Source organism: Dufourea novaeangliae, unplaced genomic scaffold, assembly GCF_001272555.1.
Source record: "Dufourea novaeangliae isolate 0120121106 unplaced genomic scaffold, ASM127255v1 scaffold146, whole genome shotgun sequence".
Lineage (NCBI taxonomy): Eukaryota > Metazoa > Arthropoda > Insecta > Hymenoptera > Halictidae > Dufourea > Dufourea novaeangliae.
Window position 1 is genome coordinate 691,929 of NW_015374023.1, and position 19,707 is coordinate 711,635.

At 44.1% G+C, this 19,707-nt stretch overlaps 1 protein-coding gene across 1 annotated transcript; it reads left to right on the forward strand.

Moving 5' to 3' along the window:
- Positions 1-366: 366 nt before the first annotated feature.
- On the forward strand, positions 367-18,811 carry LOC107189155 (proteoglycan 4). Its single transcript, XM_015577630.1, is given in 13 exon segments — positions 367-528; positions 4,305-4,808; positions 4,953-5,856; positions 6,798-7,316; positions 7,318-7,707; positions 8,036-8,287; positions 12,102-12,286; positions 13,861-14,109; positions 14,979-15,140; positions 15,676-15,961; positions 16,969-17,206; positions 17,769-17,919; positions 18,551-18,811. Coding segments are annotated over 13 exon segments (4,263 nt in total).
- The last annotated feature ends 896 nt before the right edge of the window (positions 18,812-19,707 follow it).

Genomic DNA, 19,707 nt, shown 5'->3' on the forward strand with positions numbered 1-19,707 from the left:
GGTGGTTTTATATATTATGCCACCTAGATTCGAATTGGTTTCGCGTAGAACCGAATAATCCGATGTAGGGTAAGCCGATACTTTCGACTTGTCGACGTGAACCCGTGATTCGTTAATTAAATCGAGTTCAGCAAGTTCGCGGATGTCCTCCAGTCGCGGAAATCCCAAAGTTTGGCCACCAAGGAGGACACCCGGTGTATCTGGAGTAATGGCTCCCTAGAGGATAGCGCTCTACGCGGCACCGAAGCTGGCGGGCTCTGCTCCGTTCACCGGCGGTCGCAGAAATTGGACGATTACTATTTCACCTCTTTCCTTTCAGGGCGATGATGTAACGGGACTTTCGCTGTCGCCGGCAGTGAAGCAACGATGTCCACACAATGCAACCGCTTCGTGCAGAACGCCTGGAAGAAGGAACTCTGTTCGAATTGCTTCAAGCCGCGGGAGGAGCACGCATCGCCGGGCGAGACGCTCAGGCTGAACATCGGCAGAGCTCTGAACTTCGTCAAGACTGATAATGTTAAGATACAGGTAATGTCGAAGCACGGGGTGGTTTTGTCTTGTTCGCTGTGCGGTGATGTATGATATACCCTGGTACTTTAGAAAATGGTGGTACAGTAAGTTCTCGATGAGTGTTCGAAGGCTCCTCGGCACTGAACTTGAAATATTTAATAAATTATTGGCCATATGCGGCTGAAAGAAATATCATTGGCTTCAGAATTTCAAACTCTATCACTTGATAAACGTCATCAAAAAGTCAGCTTTACAATTGGAGTCGTATCCTCGTTAGTGCCGAGGAGCCTTCGAACACTCATCGAGGATTTACTGTGCTTCTTACCAAGCATTTGTATTTTTTGATTTGCAAATAAAAACTGTATCAGAATCTATTGTTAGTGAAAATTGGTTCTAGGATAAACTAGTATGGTTTTGGTATGGGGTTTTGTTCGCAAACTTACAATTACACGCAAAATTTGGTTAACGCTTAAGGTGGTCGACTACTTTTGTGAGCAACTGTATGCAAGAGTGAATAACAATTTCTAATTATTCTGTGTGTAGATAAGTTAACTAACAATAAAAGGTCATAGCTTTTATGACGGATTAAAAAATGATGTATGTGGAATTTTAATTGTTATTAGTTAGAATCTACTATATTACAATCAAATCTACTATAGTATTCTACTATCTTTCTAGTATAGAAGACATGTACTACCACTCGTAACTGTTAGGACACCCGTTCTATATGAAGTAAATCTAATGTTTTGTAAAATTTATGTATTCTAAACAACGTTTATTACTTCATAGTAAAATGAACGTTGACCATCGAGCTTTAATATCCCTTAAACAATACTTATTTCAGGCTATCAAGAATTAAGTAATGATTGCAACATTTACTGCATATTCTATAAGTGAATTTTTTTTTCTATTTGAGTTCCATTTTGAAGTACAGTAAATCATCGATGAGTGTTCCAACGTCACTCCCGCCAGTCAAGTTCCTTGGTCTCTAAATTCTTGGTTCCAAAAACCGATTAAAACTGACGCCACCGGGTAGTAATATCGCCTTAAGAGACAGAAGTCCTTCGGAAACTGTCGAACCAGCTTCTGCATAGTAACAGTTCTCTCGCCGAATGTAAGAGGTTTATCGGACATCGGTGTAACATGTGTCGCGCGTATCTCGCAGCTACACATAAATTTTGTTCTTACCATGGGCAAGGTATCCCGTAACGGTGGTCCATACGCCAGAAACGACCCAGTTCTGCGAAACTTGATACCGGCGTGCATAATGGCCCCGCGATTCCCGGCCAGAACTTCCTAACAATTTCCCTGGAGCGCGGAAACGAGTCATGCTGGTTCGCGGGTCGCGGACACCCAGGCATCGGTAGCCCATGAACGATAACGGAGGGGCCCCGTTTTAGTCCAGTTACGCTGATTTCGTCGTTACCCACGCCGGTTTTCCACGACGACTGCCAGGTCCACGGAATGGTAATTCAACGAGCTCCCCACCTTGATCTTGCTCGCGGACTAACTAACCCAGTTCAGGCGGATTCGTGGCCGTATCCAAGAGCGGGTTTTTCTAGGCGTTCCGGTGATCATTGCCAATTAGCAGTCCGATTACCAGGTTGTTCCGGCCGATTGCCATTGGTGACGTCGCGAAAACGAAAACGTTTTTCGCGTGTTATCGTCGGTGTAAAATTGTATCACAGTATTCGATATTTCAATAAATATCTGTAGTGAATATGGCACCCATTATCCGAAACTATGGAAAATCCTCTACATTCGTTCACCAGAGCGTCAGTCGCAAAAATGTCTTCCTCGGTAGACAACGCGTCAGACACCTTTCCCAGTAGAATTATTATATTTCGACACGGATCTTTGTTATCCATGCTTTGCATTCAATCGAGAGGAGACTGCTCAGAGGACAGAAAAAGAATTCTATGTCAATGATCAACCAGGCAATGTTCGCGCCGCGTCAGCGTTCATATTCCATTCAGTCGCTCAGGCTGAATCGCCCTCGGCGGAACGGTCTCATTGTCGGGGAATTCTAAATTTACATGATGCATGTGTCCATGTCAGCTTGTGACAAGGGTGCACGCTTAATCGTCCAACACGGTATACGGACGCGCATCCGTTCCTCTCCCGTGGGATGGGCGTTGTTTCGCCGAGGGTACGAACTTCTCGCGTGGGCGCGCGTTCTTTGACACGCAAAACCTCTCGATGACGCCTACACACGCGTGAAATATTCCTCAAAGTTCCCGGACCACGCACCCTCCACCGTCTAGGGACACAAGGAAAAAACAGAATCGCGCATTTCTCCTAATTGCATCGCGTCAGATCACTTTTACCCGATGTTTTTTCGGCCCGTTGGAACCTGACGCGTTCACCATATCGCGCAGTGGGCCAAAATCAGAAGTTAGCGGTTCATACGATCATTTAGCACAGGCAATCGAGAACTTTGGACGATAACATCCGGCGAAACGATCCCGTCAGAGGAGTGGAACAGTGCCATCGGCGAAAGGAGCCGAGAATGGAAGCAGGAAAAACGAAAACATGGAGACCAGAAGCGCTCGGTTGTTTCCCGACACCTCGAGACGGAAAGTTTTGCGCGTTGTTGTCGCATTCATCGGTCCGAGGGGAAGGAATTCGCGGTGTCGTTTCGACGATCCTTCCTCCTTGCTGCGTCAGCTGATCGGGTGTTATGAAATTCGAACGATAAGCTGTCTGACGCGTGCATTTTTCCACGTAAGAAGACAATACTCTGTGAATTATTCAGTTAACCCTTTCATTGATGGCCACCTGACCGTCCAAGTTCCGACGGGTGGGCAGAAATCGAGTTTCCCGCGGCCGCTACACCTTCTTCATCCGTTTAACTTCAGCGGTAGGAGGTGAACTTTCATTTCCTGGCAGCCAGCGATAAGGCGAGCAGTCGACCCGTCAACGCCCGTCTAGAACCTTTAACCGGACCAGGAATAGAATTCCGTCGGATTCCGCGAATTATCAAACGGATTACCAGGAGATCCAGGTGCCGCGGACGATCCCAACTCGGTTAAGCTTGCGCCGATCTATGCGGCCCCGATACTTAATTTCTCCGGGTTGTCGGAACGAAAGTAAATCTGGAAATTGGATGGAAACTCGCATCCACGGCGAGTGATATTCCAGCCAGGCTGCTGGTCGAGCATTTAATATATGCCTGCCACTGCGATCGTTCAGGTAGCACACTTGGGGAAAGTTTTCAAGTCGTTCTTCTCGTTTACTATTCCATGATGGCTAGAACGAGACTAAACACCGCGGATTGATGGATAGACGCTTCATTGGAACATATCCTGTCCCGCAAAAGTACGCGAAATCTCGAATCAGACCGTGTCTTCGAGTCAGACCTGTCTGACGAGGCGTGGTCTCATTCTACTTACATTAATTGAACTCTGTCCAGTTTTACGTTTACGCTGCGGAGTGGCGATAGGATCCGAGAGAGTGACAGTCTTTATCATAGGTTATATTATTTTCTGTCGTTACGCCGTGATTTTCTAATATACTGAACGCTGCAGGGTCATTACTAGAAGAACAGGTCCGGTGAAAATGTAAATTACTGTTCCTTGATTAATCTTATTCTCGGGGGTTCTGAAAGTTTTCGATAGGCATACCACGAAGACAGACTATAATGATGGACAACCTTTTTGAGGATAATGTGTGACAGAACAGAAAAGCATCTGCATTCATGCAAAATTCGACCGCCAGTGGCATTTTCAGATAAAATTCTGATATTACAAACTCGTGTAAAATGAAGAAGCTTCCAAGTTTTTCGTTTCTTCCAGGGTATTCTTCGCGGCAAACCGGCCGGCCAGAAGGACCAGAAAAAGAAGACGGTCGCGTTCCCGGAATGCCTGACGCAGGTGATCGGCTACGGGGGCGACGACTTCTTCTCCGACGGGGAGGAGGACGATCGGGATTTCGCCGAGTCGTCCAGCGGGGACGACGACACCGTGCCCGACAGCGAGGAGGATCGTGCTTTGGGCAACCTGACGCGCGCCAACACGAACTTCAACACGATCACAGCGAACCTGACGCAGTCCGTACCCGTGAAGGAGGCGGTCAAACCAGCGTCAACGACGAGATCCTTCGCGTCTTTGATGTTAGGCAGAATGCAGAAGGACTCCGAGGGCAAGAAGACGACACTGCTGGTCTCTGTGACGCCTTTTGGCGGCGACGAGTCCCTACCGACCGCTAAGAGGCCCGTCGACAAGAAGATCAACGGATTCGTCAATGGTTTCTCGAGCCCTTCCAAGTACAAAATCGCGGAGAACGGTGATAAATCTGAGGTGAGACCGATTTTTGGGGGAGATATTCTAGTTTTCAACGTGATTTTTAAACGTGAAGTTCGATGTTTGTAACAGAATAGTCAATATTTTTGGACGATCGTCGACGATTTATAATCAACGATTCTGATTCTATTCGTTTCACAGACGACGCTGAAGAGCCCGAAGAAACCGGACGTCGAGGCGAAGAAGGACGAGCCGAAGGATCAGAAGCACTCCCCGGGCATAGAGATGATCGTGGACCTACCGTTGATCACGTCGAGTAATTTAATTTCCGTTATCCAACGGAACGAGCCAACGGAGCCCGACGACGCAAAGGACAAACCATCCGTGGATAGGTGTCTGGACGTTAGTAAATCGGACAGGAGAGCCCCTAGCGTCCCTCGGAGTCAAGCGATCAAGAAGCCAGAGAACGAGAAGTCAAAGGTTCCAGTACTGGTCTCTCAGACGGGGACAAAGATCGATTTCGATGTCGCTGGTAGACCAGCGAGAAGGTCACCTGAGATTTATGGCTCGAAGAGTGACGGTTTGGACAAGGGTATCGAGTTGACATTGACGCCTTTGATAAAGAACGACGTCGACGAGGAGGCGGAGAGCGACAGATCGATGATCGTTCGAGGGAAAAATATTGCCAAGGTCACGTTGCCCCGTAACGAGGATTCGCCGCGTAAAATGGACGTCGAGCGCGCGGAGAAAAAGTTCAGCTTCGAGGAGAGTCGCGAGCTGGCTGGCGAACCAGATGGAAAGGCTGACGAGGAGGAGATCACGGAACCACCGGCGCTACCCAGAAGCCCACCGCCATCTGTAGAAGCCAGGCCACCGGTTCAAGGAGAGACCAGCAAACCGATCGTGAATACCGAGCCTAGACCGTCGTTCCTGCATGGAGCGGTGAGCCCTGAGTCGAAGGTGAAACCTGTCGTACCTCAGAAACCGATCAGTTTCTCGGGGAAGATGGGAGTTGGTGGCGTTATTGAAGGGAATCTGACGAAGAAGAGCTACCAACAGCTGCCGTTGGTTCAGAGTGCTGGAGGCAGACCTGCTCCGAGTGCAGGTGGGTTACCTGGTTTCTTAGATGAAATTTTGTGAATTAGTGTTCTCTACGCTTGGTAATTATATCTTGGTAGTGATTTATTGGTAGACTAGGAATTATTGCAGATATTCTGATCGAATGTGGAGCAACTTATTGTTAATATTTAATTAACATTATCCCTTCACGTTTTTTTTCTATCGCGAAGGGTAAGTGGGATATTGAAGGTGCTCACGCCAGGTGGGATAATTGGAAGTAGTAAAGAATCGATGTTGGGTACTGTCAGGGTTGAGGGATTTTTTAGAGAGATCAATGTTACGATTGAGAATAGTTTAAGGAAGATATGAGCAGGGATTAGAGGTTCTCATGGGTGGAGTATACGGTTATTAACGTTATTCTGTCAGCCTATAGACAGATTTTGAGGTGCTGAAAATTTTACTTTTCGGTAGTAGAATACGTACTCGTATTATCGCATCTAATGACGAGATATATTACTTGTCTCGAGATAAGTACAACTAGATTAGATATACAGGCTGCGTCAGTATACTAACTAACTTAGGTGCTTAACCATGTTAGGCGTCTTAAGATTAGAGGACGTTGAACCGATGTTTCGATAAGTTACAAGATTGTATACTCGACAAAAGATAGCAACTTCTTAAAAATGAGAAAGTACTTTTGATAATTAATGGAGGAAGTATCGATTTCATAGAATATTCCTATTAGGTCAAAACAATTACCTGATCATAGTACGTTATACCAGTTATCCTCTAATATCAAAGATTCGTGGGCCCAATTAACTGTCCCAATCGAGCGATCCACCCGGTCGGTTCATAGCGTCTGCAATAAGATATAATTACTCATAACTAGATCGCATCGGGCGCGTTAAGCGATCCCTGTAATTAACAGAAACGAGCCGTCCCACAAACGCCCATCCCTTACCGTTCACGCTCGCGACTAATTCTCAGGTGCTAGCCGTCCCCCGCATCAGGAGCAGATAATCAGTTCACGGCCGTCTGGCAAAGACAAGACCGAGGAACTTCCAACTGTGGATCAATCTCACGGCGCATCCACCGACAGTATCCCGAAAGCTACAGAGAACACGGCGAATCAGATTTCAACGTTGCAAAACGCAACCCCGTCGATGCATCAGGAGTTCGAATCCGTTTCGAGATCAGCTTCCGAGTCAACGGTGCCGAAAACGTCACCAGGAGCGAAGTCGAAGTTGGCGCCTTTGATCGGGACCAAGAGTCAAACCGCGGAGGTGGCAGATACCGAGAACACAGAGGTCGACGAAGAAATTGCTGATGGTCAAGTTCCAGTGACTGGATCGATACGGTCCCCTAACAAGAGAAGAATGGCTCCCAAGCCACCTACCACAGAAACCATGGAGGAACTGTTGCCAACGTCTACCCTGTTCGCCAGGAATCCGATCACGACCTTCAAGTCCGACTCGCCGGTCGTTCGAGAGAAAGAGAAGAGGGAACAGCGCCCAGAGCTCGGACCCAGCCGCCAGGAGGACGATATCCCTGTCCCAGGATAGTCTGACCACTGGGCCAGAGGTGAGGGAGGAGAAGAAAAGGGGAAGGTCGCGTTTCTCCTTGAAGAGGTTCCTGAGAATGGGCTCCAGGAAGGATGTGGACATGATCAACGGGCACGCGTCGAACGCGAGAACTGATGAGATCCCGTCGACCCCGCAGCCCAAACCTCGACTGGAGATCATTCATCCGCTCGAATTAGATGGCGCTGCGGTCGAGGTAGTGGGGAACGACCGGATCAGCAGGATAGGCGAAGACCAACCGGACTTCTGTGGTCCCAGGAACGACACTGGGAGAGCAACTCGATCGCCTTTATCCGCGGGATCCTCCCATGTCGCCGGTGAGTCCACTTTTTAATACTTGATCGTAGATACAGGGTGAACCACGAATCGTAATCAGTAAAGATTCTTATTATCATCGGAAATGTTTTTATCGGGTATAGCATGGTTTCAAGAACTTTAATATGATTTTAGTACATTTTTTGTTAACACATAATCCACCCTGTATTCACTAAATTCGATTCAAAGTTTTCGTGACGGGGCTAACTCGGTACAAGCTAAAGGGTCAACTTCGTTCAGCCAACGTTCCCCGGTGTCCTGCTCTTTAATTCCCGCGAATACCCGTGAAATTACAAGGCTCGTAACGTTGCTACGATATTATGGTCACAGTGAGACCCGGGAAACCACCACCACCGCCGCGGAACCAGTCTCTGGAGGATTGGTCGAGGCTGGATCCAGCTAGTAAACCGGTCAGACCGCCGCCGCCACGCATCGAGACCAAGCAGCTGCCAGCTAGAAGCGAGAAAACGTCCACGAAATCGTCTTCGTCGACCAGCTCGTCAACGTCCTCCACCTCCTCGTCGTCGTCGTCCTGGCAGCCAGCGGCCTCGACGACCTCAGACTCGATTTACGCGAATCTGGGTAAGTTCAGGCCCATACAATGTAACTAATGGATACCACGGCAAGTCTCGATGTTGTGTAACAGCCATACTCACACGAATCCTCGCGCCAGCTGCTTCCTATTGCGATATCGTAATACTTCTGGCGTGTACGTCCGCTCGGGAATGAACCTGTAACGCTGGATGACCGGTTGTTTAACTCTCTCTCTTTCTTACCCCCACCACAACCACCCCTAAACTTATCTCGTTCTTCTTCTTCGTTCCTCGTTTCGTCGAGTCGACGTGCGGTCGTCGTGAAGTCTGGCGTTTTTATTACTCATTTGTCTTTGTTTTATTATTTTCTTTTTTAAATATTCGGTATTATCTATTCTGTTGTTAACACGAAGACGAACATGCCTCGATCGAAGGAGTTACTGTTTTTTTTTTTAAGTCGACGCTCTATGATAACTTGTAACGTTGCTATATGCCATACGTGTTTTTTTTTTTTTTTTTTTTTTTTTTTTTTTTTTTTTTTTTTTTAGCTCGAAAGCACTTGTGTATCCTGTCTCGAACTAACCAATTTTTTATAGAGATACTACACGATTACCCACGATCAAAATGCGATATTACCAACGGTACGCGCTCGTGTGTGTCGGTTTGCCGATGGAACGAAACGTCACGGTCCACTTTTGTAATCGCGACTCGCGCCTGTGTTTCTCGATAACAGTAAACATTTCCCTCCGTTTCGCCGCGTATGCGAAAACGGGATAGCGAAACGAAATTTGTCCAGAAACGACAGAGATGAGGAGTGCGATCGAAACAAAAAAAAAAAAAAAGTTTGAGAATGGCTGACGCGAATCGAACACGATACGTGTTTGCGAATCGATCTGCATCGATGCATACACACACACACACACACACATACACACGAATGCACCGTTTTGTAAACAGAACCGACAATGACCATGATTCTGTAACCATCGAATTTCTGTGTCTGAAATAAACGATTGTTGCCTGAAAAAAAAAAAAAATGAACAAAACAAACCAAAGAGCCTTCTTTTTCTTGGCCACGCGTCTCGTTCCTCGATTCTCACGCGGGCTGCAATCGCGGTTCATCTCTTCCCTTCATGACGAGCGTACAGGACCCACGACGATGAGACACGCGCGAAACGACGAACCGAAAAATGGAAAATACGAATTCCTCTAGCGACCGTTTCGAGGTGGTCGCGGTTCGATTTGGGGACTTGCTTCATCGTTAACTGCCGTTCAGGGACACTCCGGGGTATTAACAGTGACCTGATACGGAAATTTTTCATTCGATACAGTCCATTTAACCCTTTGAGTGCCAGTTTAACGTATTATTTTACTATACATAAATAAAATAATTCATTATGTATTGGTTGTATCAAAAAACGTTTCAATGAATTATGTAGCATTTTAATGGACGATAGGATGGATACAATTTGATTTTTTTGTATCTTACTTTCTTTGAGATATCAAGGTGACTTTGAGTTCTTTCAAGGTCAATGAATATTTGTTTTGTTATCTATTCATCCTTATATCGACAACAATGTGGTATTATAAACCTTGATATCTAAAAAAAAGTAAGGTATCAAGAAATCAAATGGTATCCATTTAATCCGTTCTTTTTTATGCATTATTATTGACTCACCCTGTATATTAAGTCTACCAATGAGTAATCTACTATTACCTTAACCCTCGGTGATCCCCGTTATTTTATGTCTAGACCTATTTCTTTTATCTTATAGGCTCGCGAAAAATCTGAAAAAATTCAGGGATACTTCCCAGTGCCTTTACTAGACGATACAACAGTTTTCGAAAATTGACCGTCAAAAATTTTTCGTTAAATAACAAACCCTTTGTTTTTGAGACATTCGAGCACGAAATTTCGCTTGTATTGAATCGTGAATCACGTGTCCCATTCCAAAGAACACCGCGTACACGTATTTCTCCATTCCGATTTATTTCTGCCTCAATCCTCTTTCCCACGTATGCCTATCTTCGCCACTATATTTTTTCATTTCCGATATACCCGGACCAGTTCGCCATTCACAAAGGTGGATCTATCGACGACCAGTCGAACGCCTTACAACCCCATCCCCGACCGTCGAGCAACGAATCGATTTCGCTTTTTCATCGACCAGCCAGAGAGGATCGCCTCTTCTACACTTCTAGCCACCCCTCACTCCACCCTCTCCTGTAAATACTAAACACGTCGGTGTTGATGTTCGATCGTGTTACCATTGTGTTACGCAACGTTCTCCTTAACAGGCCCTGGGGTGCAACTAACGCCGCATGTATTGATTGCATATTAGCATCGTGTTCACCAACACCGCCATCCCCATCCCCCGTCCGCGCAACCCTCCTCTGGCCGGAGGGCCTTGATAACGAATGCCTGCCAATTCCAGGATTCCCGATGACGGCGTACGGAACTCTGTGCACCACTTAATTCGACGTGTTTCGCGGGCGCTGGGGGAATTCGTAGAACTCTATTGAACCCTTTAGCCGTGTAATTACTTTCGGCCGAGGTACGGGACCGGTCCAGCGCGACTCCTCCTCGCGGAACAAGCAAATTTCGGTTGCTCGAGTGTCCCCCACGTGAGCCGAAAACGGCCACGACCGAGTTGCTGAAGAATTAAATGAAACGTCGCTCGGATGCTTTCGAATATTAATTTCAACAAGACAAACGTTACTCTAGTTTATCGCAGTCTTGACTAGTTAAAGGGTTTAATGGATTTTTTTATTTCGGTTTTTGAGAGTATTCCCTTTATTGGTCATTGTGCAATATTTAGGCGAGTCGATCGCAGACGGAATCGTTTCGTTTCTCGTTATATGCTGAGGGCTATTTTGTTCTAGGCCAGGCATGTCTGATTTTTTCATGAAAGTAGTTTGTTTGGAGATTAGGTTTGTCAACCGATCCAAAAATATGAAAATCTGTATTACGTGATGTGCCTGATTTAGACATCGTTCTACCACCTTCGGGATTAACCACGCGACGTTAAGAATCTCGAACAAAGATTGCGAGCTACCGGTAACGCTTCAGGAGATTCGAACGTTTTCCACCCTCGAGAAAATCGAGAATCACATCCCCTGTTTCTAGACACTGTCTAACAAAACGTCGAACAGTCACATAGGGCACAGCCTGTTCCCCCAAACTAAAAAATTCAATTCCTCGTTATATTTTCATAAAATCTACCATTTCCAAAACTGAACCCAAACACGTCAATGTTCGCCCACAATCAAAATCGGTTTCCACTATGGGAAAAAGTAACGTAGGGAAGGTGCTTCTACCACTTAATATTGGGAATTAATGAAATTCATGCTAAATTAACATTCGATTTAACATTTATTTGAAATAAATTTACCAAGTAGTAAGAGGCCCTTCTCATACCTCATTTTTCCCCCTAGGGAAAGCCTAGTTTGCTCGTGAAAGTTCATTCGATTCAAAGTCACTATAAAATATTACTGAATCTGGTCAGTTAATCGAATCTTCTGAAGCGTTACTGTCACTTCTCGGCTGTCCCAGCTGATAGAAACGAAAAGATCACGCGAATGCACGTCGGTAATTAGTCCACAAATTCATTGGACTCCTCGCAGGGTCCTCCTAAATACGTATAGTCGGTTCTGACCCCCTATCAAAGACAGCCCGGCGAAACGTAGACGCGTATGTAACGTACGACTGTGCCAGCGCTAGTCTCTGGAGTGTATACGTACACACCGGAACGAATTCCGTCCTCCTAGCACGCTAGTTACGGTAGGCTAGCCTGTTTTTGCGACATGCCTTGTGTCTTGTGGTACTAACCCGTGGCGCTTGACGATGGCGGACGTGCCTGCAGCAGCGGAGGATGTTACAGGTGAGGTGCGCAGCGCGTTGGCGCCGTCGAAACCCCAAAGAACCGCCAGCATGAGGGACCAGGCGACCTCCCAGCCGATCGTCAAGAAACACGGCTCGTCCAGCCCGGCCCTTAATCAGGATTACGAGGCGGTCGCGGTCACCGCGGCAACCACGTCCGATTCCCTGGTAATGCTACTATTAATGGGCTTTTAACGATTTTTATGGCGGTCCACTGGGCGGAAAAAGGTGTTCAAGAATTTAGAGGGTGGTCAGAGAGGACAGTGGAGATGTCTCTGTGTTGCTTGGAGAATCACGGTTGGAGATCGATCTTTGGTTATCATGTAAAAAATTCAAAGTCGAACAGACTTAACATGTTAAATATCTACATTCAATTTTTGTCTTGATTCAACATCGAGGTCGTAATCACTTTTTTAGATAAGATCTCTTTAAAAATATTACGCTGTTATCCCTAAGGTAATTTTTTCTATTAATCTTTAATAAAATATTTTTAAATAATTTTTAATAAAAAATTGTTCTATCGTCCGAAGTCTTCTACGAGATGAACGTGTTTATCGGAGTGACGGTCACCGGTGACCGTCACCAAGATTTCTGGTGCTTTTGATCCTTAGATCTGGTTGGTATGTATTGGTGACAAAAATTTAGCTTCTCTCTACGTCTCCACAGTGATCGTCAGTTTAATGTCAAGAGATTGGTTAACTGTTGCGATTGCTACCTGTGGTCTTTCTATAATTAGCATCAGACGACACGGTTGTACCGGAATTCTTGAACACCTTTTGATTAGGGTACTGTATATTTCGTTTCGCGAAGTGATCTTGGCATCGAAGGTTGACTAAAAGTGATATTCACTACTGAAGACATTGAAGATAGGAATATTGTAAGGTTTGTGCAGCTATTTAATTGTATTTTTTTATCTCTAGAATAACTGACATAAAATGTGCAGTAAATCATCGATGAGTGCACGAAGGCTCCTCGGCACTGAGTATTCAGACGTCATCCTTCCCTCTGCGATCTCAGATAACGTCTGAACATTCAATGTCGAGAAGCCTTCGAGCACTCATCGATGATATACTGTATACTAAATTAAATTGTATGGTACATTAATATGTATAATACACAAATTCCTCAAAAAACACTACTATAATCTCAGTACTTGTGAAATAAGAAATTTGGAATTCGTCATTTTGACGAGTTCGGTAGTACCAGTGCTAAGACAATAGTTAATTCGCTCTCAACAATTTTCCAAAGGAACATACAAGTTGTTTCGTCTAAAATAATTGATTTCATTATTGATACTGATTATTCGATACCCAATGAAACCAGCTGCTAACGGCACGTGATGATAATTTTGTGAAAAGGACACTGGTACCTGAAAACTGACAACAATGACTCTTAACCCCTTGCCCTACGATTTTCTTTACGACTGCAGACTCCAGGATTAAATTGTTATCAAGTTTCCCAGAAACGAAAAGAATTCTGTACTTATCACAACTGTATTTTTACTGTAAAAGTTCAATATTAATGCCAGCAACGTGGCATTTCACTTCGACTCAAAGAAAACCAAAGAATATTCATCTTCGTTGAATCGATTTTGAAATCGTTTTTGAAGTCCGACTCGATGTTATAGGGCAAGGGGTTAAGAATCATTTTCCCCATTTTCCCATTCAACGTGCATTACATCGACGTACATGGCTCGAAAATCTCTAATTCTGACCATATTTTTCACCCCTCCGCATTTCCAGACGTCCAACGACAGTCATGTTTACGAGTGCCTCTCGAGCTCGCCGGAGTGCGACTCGAATCTAGAGCTGCGACACGGTGGCGTATCTCATCTCAGCTGCAAGAGGAAATCCGACAGCAACGCGATGGAACCCGGGACGGAATTCAAATTTCATCATCAGACGTTCGTCAGATCGACCTCGCTACCGTATTGCGGCAGCGAGACCGAGAGCGAGCTGTACGCCCCGTACGGTTTTTATACGGGCGATGAGGTACGATTCCACAGTGTATATTCCTCGTCGTGTTACGTGACGTTACGTTGATGCCCGCCCACCCTTGCGAAACACCGAGGCGGCGGATATTCGATAAGCCCGTGTCGATTTGCGATGAATACAGCTGCCTGGAAGTCGCCAGTCGCATCGGTCCGGCAGCGTTAACCGAGATACTTCGATACGAATTCTGATCGTGGCCGGCAGCTGGCGCGAAATTGCCAAGAGAAATGGCATACGCCGTTGAATAATAAAGTTGGGCGAAATTGTTGATCGAACCAGTGGGATAGTCGCGATGATATACAGTAAAACATTGATGAGTGTTGGAAGGCTCATCGACACTGACAGGGAGAGGTTCCTGGGTGTAACGTTGATTTTTTAATTAGGTTTAACACATGCTGGAGCTTGGAATTCGGAAGCCAATGATATTTTTTGCAGCTGCATATAGTTATTAGTTTATGAAATAGCGAATGTTTTGTGCCGAGGAGCCTATGAACACTCATCGATGATTTACTGTATAGTTTGCGTCACAAATCAGTCCTCACGATTTTTTTTTGGGAACTTCTGATCATTTGGCAGAGAAGTGTTGTGCAGAAAATTTAATCAGTAATCAATTGGCAAGAAATTACAGCTTTAAGAGATAACCAAAAAAGTTTCTCTTCGATAAAAAATGGAGATGTATTCTTAAGTTTATAGTATTATAGGTGACGTCAAGACGAGTTCAGTAATCTAGTAATAAGAAGGTTTCGTGTATAGTAATATTTCCACCTGACCAGTTAAAGGTCAATAAGGAGGCCCCAGGGGAGACAATTTAATTCGGCTGGCAGTTTTATCGGTCGCGTGGAATTTATAATGGAATCTTTAAAATACAGGGCCCTGAGGATGATCAGGACTGGAAGAGCAAGGACGACGAATTAAGGATAAGCCGATTGAGGCAACGCCGGGGACGGAGTATAGTTCATCGGAGCCTCGAGGATAATTACGGCGCGGTGGTGGTCGCGAATCACGAAGCTCTGGCACAGTTTCTTGAACAGGTATCCCTTAATTTTTTGAAAGTCGTAAAATCGGTATTTCAATATCGTTAATGTATACGTATTATCTTCGTTGATTTGTCCCTTCCCACTAGGATAAGATCCACGAGAAATCTTTTTGCCGAAGAAAATTTAACCAATTCTTGATTTTACAGATGTTTGAAATATAGAATAACTAACAAACTGATCAAAGTGACCTTTGGGGGTGTTTAACTTTAACTAAAACTTTATTTTCTCTATTCTGCAGCTATTTATAAAGATATTACGTTATACTAATTGTGTTATAAAAGATCATTCACTACACAAACCGTTGACTAAAATACAGTAATTCCTCCATGAGAGCGACGAACTCAGGTCCGCCTGGGAGCATTAATGGCAAGGTTATCAGCCCCTCCGTTGCTAGTGTCGCATTCACCGAGGAACCACTGTATTTATTATCTCTAAAATATTCGATTAATTATTCCATCTCTCCCAGACTTTATTTCTCCACCCCTCCTTTTCCACCCTTATTTTACTATCTCCCTTCGGTCTGTTCCAGCTGAATCAGACCCACCAAGTGGCAACAGGGCTGCGTGGCCTGAAGACCACGAATCCCCGTATAAGTCACTTCAGCATCGACACCGTCACGCCGATCACCGTAGGCAGACGAATATTTTACTCGGCTACGTGGAACGAGCTGAACGTCACGCTTTGCGTCGCCTACGATCTGGCCGCGCACGTGTCGAGGAGGGAATTTTATTTGGCGCCCATAATCGAGTTTATAGACACGGTGCCGAAGGAAGTTACCGGCAGAACGTGTCCGCCTGGAAACAAGCAGCTCGAAGGTACACTTCTCGGCCTTCGATGCTCACCAGTGCACCAGACTCTCACCTTCTTAACTTCTATCCGATAAACGGTTCCTCGAGAGGTGTAAATAGTTTCACGATATTGATACCCCCGGCTCCACCTATAATCGTAACCGTTCGACACTCTCGCGCCTCGTTCGATCTCCAGTTTTCTGTTGTATATGGCGATCACGATACTCGGGGCTTAATCAGTTTTATACGCGGGCCCTTTTTCGACGGGACTGGATTCGAACGGTGTATCATTCCTTCTCGAAATGTGGCGATATTTTATATCTGGAGCCTCGGTTAGAAATTAAAGTAGAAAATACGTTTTTCGTCGTGTGGGTACAACCTTTGTTCAACAAATGTGGAGCAGTTAATTGCGAGTTTATGGATGCTAATAGCTATGGCTGTGCTGATGTCCTATACGAGTTGCTAATCTCTGTTTACAGTCAGTGGATATTTATCTTTCCCTTCTGTTTTGTTTTTCCCTTCTATTATGGAGCTGTTACTTTTAATGCTCTCTATAGTATCGATCATTCACTTCTTCATGAAAAACATTCATGTAAATTAAATAGGGATAATACAGGAAAATGAATAATTCCAGTTTTCCTCGTCACTATTCTTCTGGTCGAGACGAAGGGATGAAAATTGATATAAATCGTCTTTTCTTGGTAATCTATCTAATGGCCCATCATCAAACCAATTCGGTCCAAGGGCACGTTTAACCCCTCATCTTTCTATACCCACTAACACCTTTTTATAAGGCAGTGACAATCATGTTGCCACCTATTTTTTACATGTATCAATTCACTAGAGAAACAAGTTACTTTACGAAAGTTTGGTAAATCTAGCTAGATAAAGGGTTCAAGTGCATCCAGGCACGTTTTCCTTCAATTTCATGACATCTCGAACACTAATTCTAGCACGATACCATTCTTAGAAAAATGAGGCAATCCTTCGAGATCGAAACAAAATCATCAAAGTTGCACGATTTCAATTCACAGCGACCATATCCGTGCTGCCGCGACTGCAAGTGAGCACAGTCCAATCGTTCGGCGCTGGGACGAAAGACATGCACGACGAGGGGATCGTCAGGGAAGCCTCGTTTGTGCTCCTCCAGTTCGTCACCGCGCTGAAGAGCCTGCAGGCACGCGGAATCGAAGACTCCCCGAGAAGCCTGAGCAACGTGGTCCTCTGCCGGGAGGAAAGAGAAGCCTACTACAGACTCTATCTTCTCCAAGGGTCAGTAAATTACGTCGAAGAATCACGTTTAGGGATCGGATCAAGTTCAATATGTATTTACGATAACGAATAAATTTCTATGACCAAGTTTCATTTCATGGGTTTCGATTACTAGTGAAAAGCAATAAAAATTCATACTTTTCACAGGCAGTACTCGAATTCTAAGTGTTAGCGAGATGGAGATAACTGATCGAATCACTGACAAATCAATTTCATTTAAAGAAATATGGATAAATAAATGTAATTCTTGAACTATTCATACATAATTTTCTATAAGCTACATATACAATTTCAGAGAATAGAAAACTTCTGATCGAAGTATTTACCTACTCATAAAAGGTTTGAATCTACTCGGTCAGGGTTCGAGTATACTTGATTCGAATCACTTTCGTCTACGTTAGAATTTCTTTAAAAGTATTGCTACCCTTTTTCGAAGTATTTATGAAGCGTTCGAAACTATCCAGTTATATTCGAACCTATTTTTAATATAATTTAACCCATCTCTACTCACGTTACACCGAAACTGGGCTTTCAATGATTGTTCGTGCGATTTTTTATATAGGTTGAACGTGGAGACGAACGGGGAACGTGGGGAAGAGAGGGTCTCGTTGTGCCAGTGCGCGCTGGTTGCGCTTCACCAGCTGAACCTGTCGAGCAGGCTGCCGTTGGTGCAGGAACTGCTCATGAGAGAGAAAGCAGTCACCTTGTCTCAGGTGAGAACGAAATGGTTACTCTAGACTAGGTTGGGCATATTTTATTCGGAATAAGATTAACAAATAATCATAATGAATTATTTCAAATACTCCATTCTTTCTATTTTACAAATACCAAGGAAACCAATTTTATTTTGTGTTCAATTCAAATAAATTATTTTCAAATATTTTCACTTCACTCGAATAAAACAACAAATAATTACGCATGATAGAATCAGAGAGTATTTCAGTGAATTATTTAAATAAATATTTGATGAAATAAAGAATAAAATGAAAACTTATTTCATTTGAAAATCAAATAATGGAATAATTTAAAGAAAATTCATTTGACTGTGCAAATAAACTAATACGTGATTATTTCGCGTAACCTGTAGCCAGATAATATAATATATTATCTTAATGATTATTTATTGAATAGTTATTTCGAACAATGCCTAAGCCTGCCCTGGGCCACCAGATTTACGATACCGTAATCTGTACACAAATGTGGTCAAGTCTGAAAGGGTTAAATTACAGTTACTCACAATTCCTATGGCCCGTCGAAAACTCCTGGTTCCCCAGTATCCCGATCTCGATCCTTAAATTCGTTCGACGTCAACAGGATACCGTAACCGTGTGTTTTCTTGCGCAGGTAAAGTCGATCCTGGAGTTTTCTCTGTGGGGTCCAGCGGACGTGACACTCGGGGGTGCGCGTGAAAGGGAGGTCACCCTTCAAAGATGGCTCGATCTCGAGAGGGCGAACGTTCTCCACGCGCTGGTCAGGACCAGATCACCCCTGACAGTCACGGACGAGTACCAATTGTTATTCCTGGTTCGAACCAGCGCGAAAATTATGGGCGAAGCGTCGTTGCTGTTGGACGAGCAACGAACCCGCTTGGCTCGAGCCCGTTAATCGAGGAACGATGCCAAACGAAGCGTATTCCGTGGACGAAATACGTTTATCGGAGCCGCGAACTGGTGAACGTTGTGTAAAACGTGTTTTGTATTTTTTTTTTTTTTTTGTTCAAGGACGGGGAATTCTCGTTCGTCGAAAATCGCGTACAGATCGATGAAGATTTACTGTACACGCGCGAGGATTATATTAATTCCGAGCGGTCGGAATATAAGTACTGTGCCAATGCTCAATTGAAATGTACCGATTGTTTGTAGACACTCTGTATATGTTTCGGTATTAATTATAATTGTTTCTACGGTATTGTTAATCTTATTAAATGTTTGTATAAATAAATATATATATATATATATGGTCGAGAATTACGGATTCTGTTATTATTCTGGTGGCGAATGTTCAGGTGATAATTTGTTCGTTATGGGGATGCTGATTACAATGTTGTTAAAAATAATTCTATGAATTGTGTATATGGTCCGTGAAATTTAACTAATAATTTTTACGTAATGTTGACAAACTTGATTCCCATCAATTGGGTGCATTGAACACTTTAATCCGGTTTATAGAATTTTCAATCAGCTTTATTGGCGTGGTAAATAGAGTGTCGAATACAGAATTATAGTCGAATATACAATTTAATCATTTTCTTTCACAAACATACTGGCCAACAGTACGTACCCATTAGGGGAATTGGTCATTTCATACCTAATAACTCAATAATAATTATCTCATTACGAAGCAGCTATAATATTTTAAACAAGAATATCAGATAACTCCTAATTTATTTTCCATTCAGTACAATGCTCGAGAGAAGAAATAAATTTTTATTTAAAACGTCTTTGGTCACTCGAGAAAACTGTGATTCGACCCAAAGATCTATAATTTAACTATGACGTATC